We start from the raw sequence: 20,595 nt of genomic DNA, 5'->3' as shown, positions 1-20,595 counted from the left end.
GCAAATTTGCGCAGGGCAAATTGTGACTCCTCAGAAAAACACCATCACCAACCAGAGGAACCCTTTTGGCAGTAGCGGATTTAGGGAAGGAGGGGGGGGGGGAGACCCCTTGCTGACCCAAAAAGTCCCCATTTGCACTATTTTGAGATATCAATTTTTGGCTGACTGACCTTAAAAATTTCTAAAGGCGCCAATCTATGCTAATTTTGAGGGGGGAGCGCGCGCCGAAAATACGCGAATTTTTGGTCGAAACTTTCTAAAAAGTGCCCAAAAACGCCTTTTTTTGGTTTTTTTCAAAGATTTGCTTGCGGCGCAGAAAATTTGGTCAATCAAGGGTCTTTATACTGGTTTGGGAGAGCTCAAAAAATCAATTTGGTCGACCTGAAAAAAAGGTCGACAAAGTTTTCATTTTTTTTTAAATTCGCCCCCCCCCCCTCGAGAAATTTCTAGATCCACGCCTGCCTATCTTTTTTGCCTAGTGATTCTTCATTAAAATAAAATTTTTAAATAAGAATTCTTAATTTTTTGTGCAAAAGACTCAAATAGGGTCTGTATAGTGTTTTGGCAAACCTAAAAAATGATCACAACGTTTGGAACATTTTTGGTAAATATGCACCCTCATCCACCGAGGAAATATCAAATCTCACCTCAATTAATGTGCGCTGCATTTTCTTTTTTTCTTACTTGATCGATGGTCAAAAAATTTTTATAAATTGAATTTTTGTTTTGACTTTCAAAAAAAATATATCTAGAATTTATACCTGTCCAAGGCGTCTTTTTCTTCAAATCTTTTTGGTGAAAAAAAAATTACGAGTAATTGACAAGAACAGACCGTTGCTGTGCAAATGGCAAAGCACAGGCAGTTACGACCACGTTATTAAAAGATCTTTAGATTTTTTTTAATTGTTTAGTTTTTTGCTCATAAACACTTGCAATACTAATAGAAAACCAAAATAAAATTTGCCTCCAGAACTTTTTGATATATTTTTTTTGGCCGAGGAAGGGCTAATGAAGCTTCATAAATTTATACCTGTCCAAGGCGTGTTTTTCTTTAAATCTTTTTGATGAATGAAAAGTACGAGTAATCGACACGAGCAGACCGTTGCTGTGCAAATAACAAAGCACAGGCAGTTACGACCACGTTATTAAAAGAGTTTGTGTTTTGCATAGATTGGAAAATTAACTTTTTATGCTACCATTAACACTTTAAATAGCCAGAAATAGCTAGAATGGGTCAAAATTACCTTGAAAAGGAAAACTTTAAACCTTGTTTCTCGAAATCCAGAGATTGTTTTAAACACAAATTTGTATGCTGATGAACACACGATTATAAAAGCAACAAATAAAAAATTACTTGATCCAATCTGCTAATATTTTGTAGTGCCTGATTTTGCGTGGAAAAACAATAAAAAAGATTAAAATAATAAAATACACCCAAAGACTAAGTTCCGCCCTACTTTGAGAGGTCAAAAAATAGCTGGCGCTTTGTAGGCATAATGTCGAAAATTGAAAAGAATTTTTTGAAAGAATAAATCGAAGTACTATTGCCCATTGTGATTAACACACAAACGGCGAAAAACCCCAATTCAATTTATTGCAGATTTGCGTAGAGAAACTAATAGCTTAGGGGAATGCGTACATTGGTGTGCTCCAAATTTTACAAAGTAACGGAACAAAAGTGCTCAATTTTGTTTTTCTTCAGACAAATTTTGGTTTTACAAACTATACATTTTTGAAAAACAGGTGATATTATATTTTAAAGATAATGATTTCTGCATGTACAGTTTTAATTTTTTTTTATACAGGAGTAAAGTTTTGTAAAGTTAACGGAACTAGAAAACTGCAATGTTTTGAGATAAATGAGGCCCGATATGCTTTATGCTATTAACGCCAGAGCGACAATGACTGTGGACCAAAAAAACCACCTAAATTGAATTGAAGCAAGCTTTTTTGTGTAACTCTTACATTACTAGCCCTTTGAAACATCACATTTTTTTCATAAAGCAGGATAGGCAGTGTTTTGAACAGTTTTTGTTTTGAGAGTTCATTAGTTTATAGACTCTAACAAGGATAGCCTGTTGTCGTGCAAGTAGCAGAAATTGTCCCGACCACAATATCAGAGATTTTTTTCAAATAAACAAATTTTTCTTGTGCTGATCAAACTATGCAAACGAATGAAAAAAAATTAAATGATTTAGGCATAAATGACTACAAGTGTCTCACAAAATATTTGAACATTTTTCGCGCTAAACGTTTTAGGTAATTTTTTTTGCGCTAAATGAACCGATGCGCTAAATGAAGCTTCAAAAAGATTATTCTTTCAGTAATTTAAGTTTTTCTAACCCCAATTACTAATTATCATATTTCACTCACTCGAAGTTTGACTAAAAATCAAAAATTTTAAAACAATTTTCCTCAACACTGGGACAACGTTATGAAAGTTGTTGATGTTATTCGAATCGACAAAGAAATGGAATTAATGAGATATATCACTCGACCCATTCCGATGATTTTTTGCTGCATGATTTTGCGTGGAAAACAAAAAAATAATATAAAACAAACCAATACAAAGTTCCTCCCAATTTCCAATGGTCACAACAAAAATAATCTGAATAAATTCTGAAAGGATTAGCTTTATCAGTTTTGTTTTATATTGTGTGAGATTTGATATACCAAAATATGTTTAAATATGAATGGGTTTTTTAGAAAATAAAAACTTTTACGCTGGCAATTGACCAGTGTTATCCAACTGATAAATATATATACTTAATATTTTTTGAGGATATATATATATATATATATATATATATATATATATATATATATATATATATATACTTTTTGAGACTAGAAAAGTGTTTAACTGTATAACTTGAATATTTTCGCCCAAATTTTTTTTGCCCATTGAAATAAGCTCTTTCGGTACATTAAACCGAGTGTCCATAATTTTTTAATAACGTTTCATTGGTGCATATGATGGATTAGATCTGGCTGATTCCATCTCAGTTTTATTTTGAACAAATTTAGCTGACTGAAACCGGTTTTTGTCTTTTAATATATGAGACAAAAGGGATATCTTGCTCTTTTTATTGCCTTGCCTGCTTTATGGCGTTTTTTATTTTATCTAATCAGTTTCGTCATTGATTCAGACAGACTGTATTACAAAATGGGGGAACTCATCACAAAGGTACTAAGTTTGTCTGTGCTTAATCGTTGAATTAATCCTGTATGAGATAGCTGAGAGTATTTTTTAAATTCTCTCTAAGTACCCTTAGGGTGTGGGGGTGAGGGGGTTGTGGGGGATTCAATTATATTTGACTAGTTTAAGTACCCAGCCTATAAAAACTGGAACTTATCCAAACTATGAGCTTCAATTTGCACAACTTCCAAATCTTTTCAATATAGTTTTTTGATCAAATTTTTCATTTGACAATGTATTGTAAAAATCCAATTAATATCAGTTATGTTTCTCATAACATTCAGTGGATACCTGTTTCAGAGTGATAGAAACCATCAGACAGCATCAATCCGATTTTACAATAGCTGAACAAAGAAAGTCGTTTTTTAGGCTCCACCCAGCTTAAAATTACCAACACGAATTCAAGTAAACTGAAAAAGCAATAAATCAAAAACGGTTGTCAAAATCTGACCATAAAATGAGACAAAGGCTACTTGATCTTGATCATTTACTCCATGGTGAATTCCATCGAAAAACGCTTTCGACCTTTTAATAGCAGTTCTTCTTCTTTTCGTTAAAAAAGCGCGCTTTGTTTTTGAATTTATTATTATTTTTTTATTTATAGAAGCGGTCAACTTTTACCGACGCTCGGCTGAATTTGTCGAGTTCCCGCCTCTTTTCGAAGAAACAGGAGAAGGTGAATCATCAAAAACTAAACTTCAAATAATAAGAAAAACAATAACCAAGGGCTTGTTTTCTTTTACTTATCTGTATCTCATTAACCAATTGTTTTTTTTTCACTTTTACTTTGTCCTATAACGGTTTTTGACATAATACCTTAAAACTTATCTTGTTTGTTTTATGTTTGTTCTCTTACTAACCACGATTGTTTTTCTTAACTAACAGGGCACACTTGCACGGCTGCTGCTAGAACACCTGTTTTCCAATCAGCCGAGGACCGTCTCGCTTTCATATACTCGGCAACACCCGGACAAGAACGGAAACTAAGCGCAGAGATTTTAACAGACGACCAGCGAAATCAAATAACCGAGTTAAGTCGTGCTGCGACTGAACAAAAATTGTATACAACACCTAATGTAAAAGCAATGGAAAATTCTTTTGACCAAGATTACGTAATAACCGACTACACAATTGATGGCCAGCCGAACAATATTCTAACTCTGGATCCGACATTTCAACTAGCGAGAAGCCGAATGACACGAGAACCGAAGGTTTCACAGGACGACTCGGGAATTTCCGAAGAAACAGCCACGGCTACCTTAAAAGTGCCACCTCATCTGTTCCGAGGATCGACGCTTCAATTTTTGACGCCAAATGAGGAACTATCGATCTCGAGGAACCACAACGTCCGTAGCTTGAATCAGATTGTAACTGAAAGCACAGATGTTTTTGTAATCAAACAAGCTTTAACTCGATCAACTACTCGAGCTGAAACATTGAATAATGCCAACATAACCAAGAAGTTTCAATCTGGAACTTTAAACTTGGACAAGATTGCACCTGAAAGCAGGAGAATTTTGGAGAAAGAGCTGGAAAAACATAAATCAACACCTGAAGATTTGATGCCTCATATTTCGAGTTATCTTACAGAAGAGGAGATACTTTTCCTGATTGATCAGAGATATAGCAGGAGCAGTCAAGAAGATATTGATTCGGTCGAGCACGACGAGGGTTTTGGCGAACTTGCCAAGAACAAAAACATCAAAGTCGAGAAGCCAGACGGTTCACGTTTACTTTTGAACTCGCAAAATGAACTTCAAATGTGTGACGAGCTCACAACCGATCAGAATCTAACTTATAATCCAAAAAAGATCCCTGAATTGTTCAATTTAGAAAGCGATAGTCAAAATTTGCCTATGTTCGCAAATACGAATATGAGAGAACATTTGAATGTACGAAGAATGTCTACTGAAAATCGTCCTCTGGATCGTCCTTTTTCGGAGAACTTTCCAAAGATGGACATGCCACTGGCATCTGATTTTTTCAATCAATGGGAGCGATCTTCACGCAGTTGTGAACCAATCAGATTAAAGCAAAATAGAGACGACCCTTCGAGCCAATTTATGTACAATAACTTGGTTAAAAAAGGCCCGAGGAAAAACCAAAAATCCTTGCTGACAAGTTCAACAAAAAATTTGAGAGAAGTGCTCGTCATTCCCGAATGTGAAGATGGTAGGATTAGTGGCGATTCTGCTATTGGAAGTTCTTCAACGAATACAGATAGTATGTAACTTTCTTTTTCGACAAAAAACTAAGGGGAGACTTTTAGTTTTTCAGTAACAAAATGCGAGCGATGATGAACGAACTCATTTTCTTTACTTTCTTTATACTGACAATTAAGCTGACTTGAATAGACAAAGAGTTTCGCTGTTAGTACTATTTTTATAACCCGTTTCCAACCGACTGAATATCAGTTCGAAATCAGTTCTTTATTTATTCTCGTGTTTTTGTGTGTGTAGCTGTCGGTGACCTCGTGATGCCACATGTTTGGAAGTGTCAGCACTGCAAAGATACTTTCGACACTAAAAAAGAATACGACGATCACCAGACACATTACCACTGTTAGTCCACATTATTTAATTTGTAATTTATAATTATGTAAATCGTTGTTGTAATTATTCAATGACTAAATATGTACGGAAAAAAATAACAGATTAAGAATCTTACAGTTTTTTTTCAGCCTTCAAATGCAAAGAATGCGGGAGTGTTTTTGCAAGTGCAAACGCTTTGGAACGACACAAAGTATCGAGTCATTGTAAGTGAAATTTAATTGAATTGTTTTTGTAGATTTTGGTTATTATCTCCGACATGAGCAAAACATTTCCAAAGCCTTGCATCTTTATCACGCGCGGAGTTGAATCCGACACATGCATAATTATAGTTGCTCTGCAGTTCGACGACACAACCAATATTCATGGATAGTAAAATTAATCGAAGACATTTTTGAAAAGCCGCATTATTCCTAAAAAAAACGATTTCGCAAAAATTGCTAATTGTCTCACAGTAGAAAAAAGCCATCAGTAAAAATGTCGTTCAACCCGAAAATGCTCATGAGTTCAAAAAGTTGTCACTGACATGAGTTTATATAACAATACTTAATTATGCTTTGTTTTCCAGTCGGAACTTTCGAGGACAAGGACGTGAGACCCAGTGAGGAGCAAGTGGGCGTGTCAATGTACGAAGACAGCCAGTTGGACATGGACTCGCTCGATACCCATGGATTCGGAAAGGCACACGACTACCGTGAGTCATAACTTCGATTGTGAAAATATTTTACACTGTAACAATATAAAAATAATATAATATAACATTTTACAAAAGCTGTAAATTTGAGATAATTTCTAATACTATTAATTGGAGAACCAAGTGACCATAAAGCACGCACAGGTTTTAAAGTAGACCCAAATTGCCCAAATAAATCTGTAACTTGCGAGTCTGGATATAATCATAAGTCCAATTTAGCCATCCGCCGATTCTTGTGCTTGACATGATTTAAACGTCGGTTCTGTTTTTTCAATTGACCTTCTGTTTGCTTTTGTTTATGCTTGCATATGTCGTGTGTTTATAAAGTATGAGTGCATGTGTGGTTTGTTTGTGTGATAGTGGCCAATCTGATCCTGTTCGGCTGTGGAGTGTGTCAGAAGAAGTTCACCACTCAAGAAGAGAGTTTGACCCATTTCCACACTCATGGTATGGACCACTATGTCACACTCACCCTTCATTATTCTCATTGTTTAAAAATCTGCAGTTCAAACAGCATAACTGCAATTTTGTAGAAAGTGGAAGAAAGATATAGAAATTAAATTATTCACCCCTGATATCAAAAAATGACATCACAGAATTTCTTTTTCAACTAAAAGTTACAGCATTTTTTTTTCTACAAGTATATGAGCAAAATGTTTCAAGAACTTTTCTTGCTCATAGCTTGACTGAAACCATCTTTCAATTTATGAATGAAACATTCATGTGTTCACGTGTGACTTGGAGTGTTTCTAATTTGTCAGAACTGTTCGGCTGTGACAAGTGTCGTGAGGTGTTCGGGTCTGCGAGTGAGTTGCGTGCACATAAACTGGACAAGCATGGCGTGAGTTGTTCACACTGCGCCGACAGATTCCTGGACGAAAAAGAGTTGAATGAACATGTTAAAAGTGCTCATGGTTAGTTTTATTAACAATTAAGAAAAAATAGGCTAGCATGAATCTTAAAAGTGATCGGCTTTAAAACACATTGAGTCCTAGTGATTTTTTTTCTATCTTTTTGCATGTCTCGTCGTTTTGTTTTTGTGGTTCCTATTCTAAACAACGAAGCTGTCCTCGTGTCTTTGTTTGTATATATGCCAATAACGACATATACTTGACTTGACTACAAATTACAGAAACTGTTTCAGAGAATTTGCAAAAAGTTTTGTCCAATTGTTTCAAACTGTGTTTTTTTTTTACTAGGTTTCTGCTGTGACAGTTGTGACAAATGGTATTTGAGTCAGAAGGAGCTGGATGAGCACTTCTTAGATGCACATGGCCTCAAGTGTCCCAAGTGCTCCTTCAAGTTCAAGACCCAGGACGATCTGGACCAGCATCTAGAAACTGTTCATGGTAAGGGCGATAGTTGTGACTGTTTGCTGTTCAATTTTTATATAGTAAAACAAAAAACAAACAAAAAAAAAGTTTCAAGATAATTTTCTAGCTTAAGGGTCTAGAAGAATGTTTTCGGAGCATTGGAAATAGTCTGATAACTCAGTACAATTGTATCCAGATTTATACTTTTTTTACATAAGAAAAATCGACATATTTTTGACCAGCTGCTAAAGCCTTTAACGGTCTGCAGTTCACTGCAAAGACTGTTCACTTCTCGGAAAAGCTCAGAAAACCAACTAAAAAACTGAGATCAAAACAGAAGAAAAATTCTTCTAAAAATAAACAGAACCCGTCTGAGATGGGTAGCGAATCACAGACCAGTGGCGCCGAGGATCTTTCTGAAGGGAATGAAAGGGCAAATGATGGAGATAGAGAAAGTAAAAACAAAAATGGTTTCAAGAAAAAGGGCCGAGGCAAGTTCGAGAGTGTTAGTTTTTTGTGGTTGCGAGTTTTAAAACAAAGCGGTTTGGAAAAAGAAGTGTTGCACGTTGTGTTATTGATGCGGTTTACCCTAAGTAGGGTTTTGAAAAGAGGGTTGTTTTTCATTTTGTTTTTATACTTGTCTTCCGAATCGACGTGATCATTTTGATTTTGGAGTGAATCTCATCATTTGACAGTTGAATGAATTTGAGTACTCTCGAGATTTTTTGATTGTTCACTTCAGTATGCTGCTGATAATTGTTTTTTTTTCAAGAAAAATCTTTTATTTTTCAGCTCCGAAGTTTGTCTGTCCGACTTGCAAGGCCTCTTTCAAGACACGCGAAGAGTTAATGGAACACAGAGAGAGCGAACATGGTAAAACATCGCAACCATCGATTAGTAATTCGGATTAACTGAAGAAAATGTTTAATTTTTGAATGAAATTTAGCCCCCAAATTTGGCTGTTCTGAATGCGAGAAGAAATTCATGACTCAAGAAGAGCTAGACGAGCATCTCAAATCACATCGTAAATACAATTTGTTGCTCCAAATGAGCATCATTAGAAGTAATTGAAAATTCTAAATAACCAAACTTCATCTAAATTATTTTTTTTAGCTCTGATCAAATGCAAGAGCGAGGATTGCAGTGAGAAGTTTTTCACTGATGAAGAAGCTGACAAACATTTCGAAGACACTCACGGTATGAACTTCATTCAACCGACCATGAAATTTAATAATTTTTAGGCGAACTGGGCTGTTTGAACCGGAACAAAAAAGAACTTGCAAATGTTTAGACAAAATAGTAAATGCGCCATGATATAGTTAATTTTCTTCATCGATTTAATCCTTTTAGTTGGCTTTCATTAATGTAGCTCCATACCCTAAAACATCAATTATACATAGTTTCGCCCTGAAAGCATCAATTATCCACTCCCTTTCATGATGTTCGGGTTGGTTATTTTGCCAGACACGAGTAATTTTGACTCGGATTCGATGGGGGATGGTGAAGGAAAAAATAGTGAGTATTTGGTTTGTTCAAGCGACTGAAAACATTAGTTTGATCACATTTTATTTTGGCCACCGAGCTAGTTCATACTTTTTATGTCGAAATTTTTGATGAAAGCCCGTAATTTGACCCATGTAGAATTCAATTTCGCTCGAAAAAGTGGGCCAGATGCTATAGTTCATGTGCTATGGAGGTAAATCGTGTTACCAGATGCTGGCTGATACTTTGACAAAACAGCTATGTAACTACAAAAACTTCATGACTTAATAGTTAATGATTGGTTGAACGCTACTTGTTCAAGCTCAAAAAGACAATTTTTTTGAGCTCGAAACATCATAACATTATGTCAAAGCACATTTAGATGTAATGGAAAAATTTAACCGCACATTATTTTTAGTTTGAATAATTTCACCGTTTCACATTTAGCGCCCAAATTTGCTTGCAACAAATGCGAGCAGAAATTTTTCACGAAAGAAGAGCTCAATACTCACCACGAGAAAGTCCACCGTACGTTGTTAGCCATTGCCATAACCCTTGTTGTAGTAATTCTGATAGTTTCTTGATTAACTGATACTGCCAACTCGGCTGTCGATTGAGCTGAACTCTAATTGAAAAAAAAAATCATCAGAAAAACGATTGTTGTTCCAAATATTATCTGACATTTTTTCTGCGTACAGTAAGAAAGTTTTCAGACCAATTCTTTTTTTGTCTAGATAGAATTCTTTAGAAAAATTAACTCGATTTGTTTTAAGCTTTCACTCAATAATGCAGTTAGAATTCTAAGAGTTTGCTGATTAAATGAGATAGTTGTTGACTACCCGCACTGACAAACTTGAGATTGAAATCGATGTAAATCGATTGTTATGCAGATAAAAAACTGTATAGAAATCAATTTACCATAGCCATTTAGATAAGTAAATCGATTTGGAATGCATTAAATGGATTTTTACAAGAAAAAAATCATTTTTTTTGCCGAAGAAATGGATTTAAGTCTCAATAAAAGTCAAGAAGCGCGACTAAGAGCAGGAGTCACTCGAGGAGAGTTTTGTACCGCAAGCTTTTGCGTTTAAGGATTTCCCTTTCAATATGTGACAAACTAAGGGCTCCCGGGGTAATGAGAAGTAAAACTATGCAAAATTGTTTCAAATATCTTTTGTATTATCAACATTCTAGGCTCATTAGCTGACTGTCATTTGCACTGATCTCTAACGGGAAAAAACCAGAAAGATGATTGTGATTCCAAAATTTTTATAATATGTTTACAGTGGTTAGTCAGAGAGTTTTCAGAACAATTTTTTGTCTACTTAGAGTTTTTTGATAAACAATGACTTGAACTGTTTTAAGCTTTCAGTCAAGTACTAGTTCTAATAGTTTGTTGATTAACGCTCTAAAGTACTCATTTTTCCTAACCGTTTAAGACAAAATTGAACCGCAGCAAATGATCATAAAAAAACGAAAATTCTCAAAATAAAATTGATAAGTACTTAAATATAAATATTGATTGTTTCACAGAGAGAAGCTCCGATCATTTCGTTTTTTTTTCGGTGTAAATTTTTTTCGTAATTTGAAAGTAAAGGTTGTCCAAGGTTGAAAATGAGCGTTTTAGTTACTACAATCTGAACTTGAGTGTAATATTGCATAACATTGGACAATGATTGTAATAAGAATTTGCTGTTCTTGTTTGTTTTATACATAATCAGAATCAGACGTTTTGCTCTAGATATCCAAAAAACTTCAAAAATTGAAATAACCTGTACAATCAGATAGTGATCGGCTTTTTTCAAAATGGGTAGATGAAAAATAAAACTCTGAAAAGTTTGCTTCTAAACTATTCTCTTTTTTATAAAACTTCATTTAATATCTGATACTTTTTTCATAGAAAACGTTCATCATGAATTCGCATTCATCTTCAGCAGGAGGATGAAGTGAAAAAACTGAAAATTGATAAAATAAACTGTAGAAAAATGAAAAAAAAAACTCATTCTCCAGTATAGGGCGATTGAATGTACTCATTGAGACAATTAGCAGCTAAACTAAAGTATGAATCGCAAGAGAATCAAGTTGAGCGTTTGTTAAAAAATGACCTTCATCCTGTCGTTTGTTAATTTTGCGTATGGAAAATTTAATGTAATATTTTCAGTTTTCTTCTGCTTTTTTCTTGAAAAATGGTAGCTTGATGCGTTGATTGTAATCACATCTTTTTCAATTAGTTTTAATCACAGACTCAAAGAACCCAAAACATCGAGGTGAAAACTTTGCATTTATATTTCTGTTTCCTTCAAACAGTTGTCTTGATAGTTTTGCTTTTAGTTTTGCCATTCATCAGCTCTCATATCCAATCATTCTTTTTTTTGAAATCGTTTGTTCATAGAAAACCCTGAAAATTTCTAGAACCCAGAGGTCTCATTTACAACTTAACTGTTTTTAATAAAACTGTTAATGAAACTGTTTGCACTAATAAAAGGAACTATTTTAGAAGCAGCTAGAATGAGAGGTATAGTAATGTATAGTCTTAGCAAATGATTCTTATTTTGAACAGTTGCTTTAAATTCGTTAAATTCTTTCTCTTTTGCGCTCTATTGAATGCAATTTTTTTCTTGGAACATTTTCAAAAATGCTTTTCTACTGCTTTTTGATTTCATTGTATCTGCATCTATTGAAGATGATAAATTTGATTCAAAATTTTATGCTACCAAACTATTTTTTTCTTTGTTTTTAGCGAGAGCTGAGGTAAATATCAGTTTCAATTATTGAATTTAAATCAATTTTTGTTTCGATTTCTTGCTATTTATTTGACGGTTGAACTTTCAGAGGAAGAAAAGAACGAAGAAGGAGGTTGCAAAACCAGAGAAGAAAGTGGAAAAAGCTGAACCAGAACCCCCACCTAGGGAACCCACGCCAGGTAAAACTGACAACCATTTGCCTCATACAATTGTGAAAGTTAATTCGAAAAATTAATCATTTTTTGGCTCATTTGAATTAAGTTCCAAGATTGTAGTTCTTACACTCTTAAACAATTTTTCTTGAAAGTTGATTTTATGCTGCCATACTTTGGGCAAAAATTGCATAGATCATGAATCAATTCTTATTTTGACCTTATTTTGATGTTCATTGCTTGCTTTCATTAGAGTTTTCGAGTAAAATTGAAGTTTTTCTTTGAATTTCAAATAGAAAACACAATTGAATCTATATCCACATTGTGAATAACTTTTCAGAGCCCGAGCCAGTGAAGGAACCCACCCCTCCTCCCACTCCCCCTCCAGTGAAGACACTAACACCTCCCCCTCTTCCAGTGATTGAAGAGCCAGAGGAAGAGGTATGATATCAATCATGTAGTTTACATCAGATTAAAAAGTTTGATTGAAAAAGATTTCTACTTTTCGCAAGAAATTATTGTGCGATACATCTTTAACCAAATCATGTTTCAAACAAATTGGTATCAGTTTCAGCGTGCTGTCATGATTTTAAAATAGTCAAAGTGTGTGTAATATTTTTGAACCAACTCTAGCTGTTTCTCGACATAAAAGAACAGTCCACAAATTTGAGTCACTTTTACCTTCTCGTAGGTGGAGTCGGAGGAGTCGGAAGAGGAGGAGTTGCCTGGACTGAGCAAGAGGGTGGATCCCTCCAAAATGAGGGAGAGTAGGAAGAAAGCGATGCTCATGTACAACAACATGCACAAGGGAAAGGTATAACACGTACATAACTCCTCACTCACACGAGAAAAAGTGTAATTTTCAATATTCAGAGGTCAAACTCAGAGCACAAGCTTGTTCACACAAAATAAGGTCCACAAACTTATCTGATATGATCGGCAGGTTCTGCGATGATCGTGTTTGTGATATTAAAACAAAAATAATGAGACCATTGGTAATTTTTCAAAATGGATTCGTTGGGTGTTTTTTTTTCTACAGAAGTTAAATTTTGGGAGCAAAGAAGAAATTAAATTGAACTACATAATGTTATATGTTTTGAACTCGTAAAGTTTAATTATGATTCAATATACCTTATCTACTCTATCTGTACTCAATCTGTACAAAGTTTTCGGCAAAAATGTGGTCGTGACCTGCTGTTTGAGTACAAATACATAGTAAGGATGAAACATCTAATTAAAAAAAACTCGCACGACGTATTATGTTTCAGAAGCCGCCGAAGCTGCCGAAACCACTTACGCCGCCTCCTGTTGAATTCGACGACTGTAAATTACATTTATCATGGCTAGATCATAATTTTGACTTGCTTTTTTTTTAATCTTCACATTTTTTTTTTTCAGTTGACTTCCTGTCGAAGTACTGTATCTTCAACAAGGAAAAGTACGAACAGTTCAAAACTGTATTCCAACAAGTAAGTCAGATACAAAAATTCTCTGTTCCATATGTTGATAGGCCAGAAAGATCACATCTCACAACCCCCTCCCCCTCCCACTCCCGTCCCCCTCCCCCTCCTGTATTTTTTTTTCCTAATGGAATCCTTTTGGCACTTTTTTAAACTGCAGCAGAGAAAAATTGATACTTTTGGCTGTCAAAATCTAAAATTTTGCTGCTTTTATATAAATATACACCAATATTTATGGATCAATTACGTTTAACAACGGTAAATTTGAGGTTTCATCAAAATTTTTGCAAACGCGACTGACAGATTGAGGAACTCTAAAATTTTTGGATACTTTTCAAAGCAGGAGCCGATCTAAGGTTTTTGAAAGGGGTAGATCTGAAAAACTCAGCAAAATTTTAACCATATGCCAGCGCCATCACTGAATTGATGAAATAATTAGCTACCGAACTCATTTTTGTGAACCATTTTGGAGAGTAATGGTTTTGACCAAAAACAGATTTTTTTGGTCAAAAAATGACGCATTTGCACTAAAATTACCAGGGTCGGTAGTAAGAAAACCCTCACCCCAGCTTTGTTTAAAAAGAATGTACCTATCGTTCACGTTGCTTTAGGTTAAGGCAACATTATCCAGCCCAGAAATCAACCCAAACAAATGCATATTAGTTTTAAACCTTATCATACGCAAAATCAGGTACCACAAATAATCATCGGACTGGGTTGAGTGACACATCATATTAAAGCTTTTTCAGTCCTGATTCGAACAATATTACAAAATTCCAAATAATTTTTCCAGTGTCCAGAAAGACCGGTTAGAAATTTTTTCGTCTACTTTCGAGCGAGTTAAAGCGAGCGAGCAGGCTGATTTTAGAAGAATAAGACATGAAAATTTAGTTAGCTCTTGTAAAAAAATTTTTGAATTTTTTTCTTGTCTTTTTTTGCTCAATTTGCCTATTTTACTGTGACTGTTGAATTTTCCTAATTTTTACGTTTTCGTTAGATCCTTTTATCTCACAGCGACAGACAAAAACATTAATTTAAAATTGGAAAAACTTTTTTATGTACATTACGAGGCCAAACTGTGCATTCTGTGCATTGTATGCGGATTCCACAACAGGCCAAAGTCAGATTTGTCGCAGAATCCACATCATTGCTACTTTTCTTTGATCTTCTTTGCTGTTATAGATTCCCCTAACAAATACTTAAAACACTGTTCCGCTCAAAATCGCTCCAAAAATAGACGAATTTGCCGAATCCGCAACCGTATTTGCGGAATCCAAAACAGTTTGTGGCGTCCACAAACAAACAATAAGACATGTGTCTAGTTAAATTGTGCTGTTGCAGAATCCGCAACTGTAAGCGGAATCCGCAAATTGTAAGTAGAATCCGCAAATTTTTTTTGAAATCCGTATTTTGTTTGAAGATTACGTTTGCATATATGTACATATGTAGTAGACTTTAAAATTATATCTTTTAATTACATGATTTGATTTGATTGGATTAAAAATTTACTACAATAGAAATTTACAAGAATATATCAGTGTTTGGGATTAATGGAATTCCAAATACTGAACTAACTCGACGATCTGCTATGCGTTGGGTTTCTAATCACTCTCAATCTAAGATTCCAAATATTGAATTTTTTTTCATATTTGTTCCATATTATTCCAGTTTTGGGATTCCATCAATCCCAAATACTGAACAGTATTTGGGATTGATGGAACCCCAAATACTGACCTAATTTGGCGATCTGCTTTGTGTTGTAATTCCATACACTCTCAACTCAATGACTCCAAATATTGATATTATCCGGTGATGTCTTTCCAAAATATTAAAGATGCTATCCACCGATTTAGGTAACCAATGTTTTAAGATTTGTTCGTGGTTTCAGCTGACAATAGTTAAGTCTTTGCTTTTAAATTCCGCATTGCTAGAGATAAAAATTCCAGCTGTAGCTTTTAATTGTTCATACGCAACTTTAGTTTTGAGCAAAATTCGGAATCCACTTTCAGTTTGCGGAATCCAGTTTAATTTGCGGATTCCGCCTACATTTTGCGCCATCCAATTACAGTCGCGGAATCCAAAACAACTAGCTATTTTCTTTTTTTGCGGAATCCACGACAACAAATGTGCCGACAAAATTTACGTTACACTCATATGTACGCGGAATCCACGGAAGTTTTGTAAGTGGAATCCACTTACATTTTGGAACATGTTTAAAGATTAGTTTTTGGAATTCAGGAACATACAGACACAAAATTGTGCGCCTATCCAGTGCACAGTTTAGCCTCGTAATGTATTTTTTTCAGGTGTATGGTCGAACATTCTGTGCTACTTACACAGCAACCAGCTATCCTTCTTAATACTTATTTTTGTGAAACAATGATGAAACAATTAGCCACCAAATTCATTTTTGTGAACCATTTTGGAGAGTAATAGTTTTGACAAAAACAGATTTTGTGGTCAAAAAAAGGCGCATTTGCACTAATGTGAAAATTACTAGGGTCGGTACTACGAAAACACTCACCCCAGCTTTGTTTAAAATGAATGTACCAATCGTTTACGTTGCTTTAGGTTAAGGCAACATTATCCAGCCCAGAAAACAAGCCAAACAAATGCAGATTAGTTTTAAACCTTATCATACGCAAAATTAGGTACCACAAATAATCATCGGACTGGGTTGAGTGACACATCATATTAAAGCCTTTTCAGTCCTGATTCGAAAAACGTTACAAAATTCCAAATAATTTTTCCAGTGTCCAGAAAAACCGGTTAGAAATTTTTTCGTCTACTTTCGAGCAAGTTAAAGCGAGCGAGCAGGCTGATTTTAGAAGAATAAGACATGAAAATTTAGTTTAGCTCCTGTAACAACATTTTTGAATTTTTTTCTTGTCTTTTTTTGACTGAAACCGTTGCTCAATTTGCCTATTTTACTGTGACTGTTGAATTTTTCTAATTTTTACGTTTTCGTTAGGTCCTTTTATCTCACAGCCAGCGACAGACAAAAACATTAATTTAAAATTGGAAAAAAATTTTTATGTACATAACGAGGCCAAACTGTACATTCTGTGCATTGTATGCGGATTCCACAACAGGTCAAAATCAGATTTGTTGCGGAATCCACATCATTGCTACTTTTCTTTGATCTTCTTTGCTGTTATAGATTCCCCTAACAAATACTCAAAACACTGTTCCGCTCAAACTCGCTCCAAAAATAGACGAATTTGCGGAATCCGCAACCGTATTTGCGGAATCCAAAACAGTTTGTGGCGTCCACAAACAAACAATAAGACATGTGTCTAGTTAAATTGTGCTGTTGCAGAATCCGCAACTGTAAGCGGAATTCGCAAAGTGTAAGTAGAATCCGCAAATTTTTTTTGGAATCCGCATTTTGTTTTAGGATTACGTTTGCATATAAGTACATATGTAGTAGCCTTTAAAATATATCTTTCAATTACATGATTTGATTTGACTGGATTAGAAATTTACTACAATAGAAATTTACAAGAATATATCAGTGTTTGGGATTAATGGAATTCCAAATACTGAACTAACTCGACGATCTGCTATGCGTTGGGTTTCTAATCACTCTCAATCTAATGACTCCAAATATTGAATTTTTTTCATATTTGTTCCATATTATTCCAGTTTTGGGATTCCATCAATCCCAAATACTGAACAGTATTTGGGATTGATGGAACCCCAAATACTGACCTAATTTGGCGATCTGCTTTGTGTTGTATTTCCATACACTCTCAACTCAATGACTCCAAATATTGATATTATCCGGTGATGTCTTTCCAAAATATTAAAGATGCTATCCACCGATTTAGGTAACCAATGTTTTAAGATTTGTTCGTGGTTTCAGCTGACAATAGTTAAGTCTTTGCTTTTAAATTCCGCAATGCTAGAGATAAGAATTCCAGCTGTAGCTTTTAATTGTTCATACGCAACTTTATTATTGAGCAAAATTCGGAATCCACTTTCAGTTTGCGGAATCCAGTTTAATTTGCGGATTCCGCCTACATTTTGCGCCATCCAATTACAGTTGCGGAATCCAAAACAACTAGCTATTTTCGTTTGTTGCGGAATCCACGACAACAAATGTGCCGACAAAATTTACGTTACACTCATATGTACGCGGAATCCACGGAAGTTTTGTAAGTGGAATCCACTTACATTTTGGAACATGTTTAAAGATTAGTTTTTGGAATTCAGGAACATACAGACACAAAATTGTGCGCCTATCCAGTGCACAGTTTAGCCTCGTAATGTTTTACTTTTTTTTTACCAGACTGACGTGGACAAAGATGGGTGGATGAGTCCGGTGGAGATTTTGACTGGGCTGAAGGTGTTGGGAGGTCAGTTTGACATCACTGACAAACAGGCAGAGTACATATTCAGGGTCAGTACACCAACGTTACAGAATTTAACTTTCGAAGCTAGAATCCACTTGATTGTGATGATCAAAATAATTCGACCTCGATTGGTGGGAAAAAAGAGAAACGGACTATCCGTAGACAGGCTGGCTAGCTTTCGATAGGTCCTCTGCGAAGCGCAGAAACCAGACAAATCCATTGTTTTTATTCTGATAATCACCTGTGTAGTTCTACTACATTCTTGCACAAATTACGATGAATTGAGGAAGTTTCAGCCCCTATTTGTAACTTTAGATCTCCATGTTTTTTGTGATAAATTTTTTTTGTGTTACTCAAATGCTATAAAAATGCGTATGACTTAATTTCAATTCCAATATTTTGTTTCGTAATGATGCTAATTTTCTTGTGTAGATTCTGGAGGTGGCAGATTATTCGCCCCACTTCGGGGCTGACTTCCAGCTGTTCTGCATTGTTGCCTCTTTAGCCCAGAAGATACAATCAGTCGAGTAAGTATCTATTTACACTAACATACTTTTGATATGCGAAACTTTTTATAAGATTTGTTCTCGAACATTTTTGAGGAGTCTTAGTAATTTTTTGTTGATTTTTTTTCTCATTCCTGTTGTTCGAAGAAGTTTTCATTCACTTTCTTACCCATTATGCTTCAAGTGACCTTCAAATCATAGGAGGTGACAGCTGACTAAATTGAGTAATATTCTTTCCTTTCAGTGACTTCATGAAGAGTCTCATTCGGAATGTGGACCTCGAGATGCTCAGTAGTCGCTGCTTCAAACTCAAGGTCAGCAGAATAAATATGCATGAACACATATCTGTATCAACAGATGTTTGATTCAAAAAACCCAGCTAATCACAAAACGGGAAAATTATGCTGTAATCTTCTAAAAAGCCTAGCAGTTGATGAAAATTGCCCTTTTAGAAAACTTTTTTTTAGAGCCAAAGAAATCGACGCTAGATTGTATCCATTAGGAAGTCATACATACATGTATTATTATGTCCTTTAAAGTAATATTGAGGTAAAAAGAAAAAAATTGACACATTTGATCAATTGCAGCAATTTTTCCTGGCCAACGTGGACGACTACTCTAACGCCATCTCCATCTCCAGTCTCATGCTAGAGTTGAAGGCAGGGGGGATCAGTGGGGATAACGAGCAGAAAGTGTACGACAAGCTAGCCCACCTTCACTGTCTCAACCTACTAGACTTCATGACATACTGTCCCCTCTTTATACTCATACACGACACTGTGATTGAAAACCCATTCAACAGAGAAGTGCTAGTTAACTAGTAATGATAATTTGGCCTAAGAAGACTTTATTAATTGTTGTTTGTCATTGCAAATAGATTATTTTCAATCAAAAAAACATTTCTCATCAAAAATATCATTGCCAAAAAAACAAGTAGGTGGCACAAAAAGCGCGGACTGCAATATTTTTGAAAAAAAATTTTAAAGCATGGAAAATGATATAGTTTGAAAAAAATATATACTTTTACATTTTTTTCTGCATTTCTTGCTGTTGTTAGTATAGTCGGATTGGAAAATGTTAAAAGTTGTAGGAACCAGACATTTATAGCAGAAATAGCAGAAGAGTTGGGTATCATCAAATTCGGCAAAACTTGTCGGAAAATAAGAAAAACTGGCAAATTGTACTCGATACCGCGACAATTTATTTGATTTTTTTTTGGCAATCGAATCGCGGATAAAGATATTAAAACAAGATATCACCAGTTTAGAGGTATTCAAAATCGAGCTGAAGAGAAGTTCATCCATGGCTTTAGTAAAAACAAGTGCGGAGCAGCAACTCGGTGAATTTTTCTGAAAAATGCAATTAATCAAACTGGTTTCATTCGATGCGGCTGCAAGGGCTTTAATAACAGTGACCTTAACGTGAAAAAACTTTTAAAATTTTGGACGTGCGTGGTTCGACTGAAATATTAACCAATAGGCGAGCAATGGAATCCGAAACTATTTCTGCAAAAAAATGAAAAAAGGGAAAAAGAAGAGACTGATCTTGCAGCTTTTGTGCGTAGAATTTTAATAGCGAATGGCTCCAAAAACAAGTAATCGGTCAGTTCACTGCAGAACTTGATTCGTATAACTCGCTTTTTCAAAATAATGCTAGTTGAAAATGATGAATTGTAAGTTGCCGGTCCCCATTGATCCCCTAATCAATGATTTGGGAGAAGGCTGAATTTCTCTTGATTTAGAATCATCGTCAATTTTCCTACTTCAACGAATTACAGTTTTCTTGTCTTTGCATTTCCTCTATTTTGTCGTGTGGGAAACATTAACGCGACGAAATATTATCCAAATTGAAGAAAAAGTCCTCTTCCTTCTAGATAATCTGTTCCATTTAGTTCTTTGTCTTGTTTGCAGCTCATTAAGTTGTTGCTTTGTCCATTGCTTCTAAAAATTTCAACATTGAAGGTTTCAGTAGTCGCAGGTCGGTCGAGTCGTTTGATATTGATGTAACAGATTATTCAGCCTTCTCACAGAGTTGAGTTATGTCCGAGGTGGTTAACTCATAGAGTAATTTCGGATAGGGTACACCGTCTGCTCGTCACGCTATCTTATTTTCGGCCGGATAGATTCGTGCAACTTCTTACT

The 20,595-nt window shown here is 35.1% G+C and overlaps 1 protein-coding gene across 1 annotated transcript in view; it reads left to right on the top strand.

The window, feature by feature from the left end:
• Positions 1–19,418, top strand: part of LOC134846601 (uncharacterized) — a 26,332-nt gene extending 6,914 nt beyond the window's left edge. The window contains exons 8-31 of the mRNA XM_063863986.1: positions 3,804–3,875; positions 4,085–5,422; positions 5,659–5,760; positions 5,880–5,954; positions 6,317–6,442; positions 6,803–6,889; positions 7,204–7,356; positions 7,642–7,791; positions 7,998–8,246; positions 8,548–8,628; positions 8,702–8,779; positions 8,869–8,952; positions 9,685–9,765; positions 11,735–11,752; positions 11,978–11,988; positions 12,070–12,160; positions 12,474–12,574; positions 12,825–12,947; positions 13,402–13,456; positions 13,532–13,602; positions 17,885–17,995; positions 18,381–18,475; positions 18,699–18,768; positions 19,042–19,418. Of these exons, the coding sequence (XP_063720056.1) occupies positions 3,804–3,875; positions 4,085–5,422; positions 5,659–5,760; positions 5,880–5,954; positions 6,317–6,442; positions 6,803–6,889; positions 7,204–7,356; positions 7,642–7,791; positions 7,998–8,246; positions 8,548–8,628; positions 8,702–8,779; positions 8,869–8,952; positions 9,685–9,765; positions 11,735–11,752; positions 11,978–11,988; positions 12,070–12,160; positions 12,474–12,574; positions 12,825–12,947; positions 13,402–13,456; positions 13,532–13,602; positions 17,885–17,995; positions 18,381–18,475; positions 18,699–18,768; positions 19,042–19,275 (3,656 nt within the window). The 3' untranslated portion in view covers positions 19,276–19,418. The remainder of the gene's footprint in view (positions 1–3,803; positions 3,876–4,084; positions 5,423–5,658; positions 5,761–5,879; positions 5,955–6,316; positions 6,443–6,802; positions 6,890–7,203; positions 7,357–7,641; positions 7,792–7,997; positions 8,247–8,547; positions 8,629–8,701; positions 8,780–8,868; positions 8,953–9,684; positions 9,766–11,734; positions 11,753–11,977; positions 11,989–12,069; positions 12,161–12,473; positions 12,575–12,824; positions 12,948–13,401; positions 13,457–13,531; positions 13,603–17,884; positions 17,996–18,380; positions 18,476–18,698; positions 18,769–19,041) is intronic.
• The last annotated feature ends 1,177 nt before the right edge of the window (positions 19,419–20,595 follow it).

This window comes from Symsagittifera roscoffensis, chromosome 5 (assembly GCF_963678635.1).
Source record: "Symsagittifera roscoffensis chromosome 5, txSymRosc1.1, whole genome shotgun sequence".
In the NCBI taxonomy this organism is placed as follows: domain Eukaryota; kingdom Metazoa; phylum Xenacoelomorpha; order Acoela; family Convolutidae; genus Symsagittifera; species Symsagittifera roscoffensis.
Note: the sequence above shows the minus strand (reverse complement) of the source record. Positions and strands in the feature narration are given on the sequence as shown.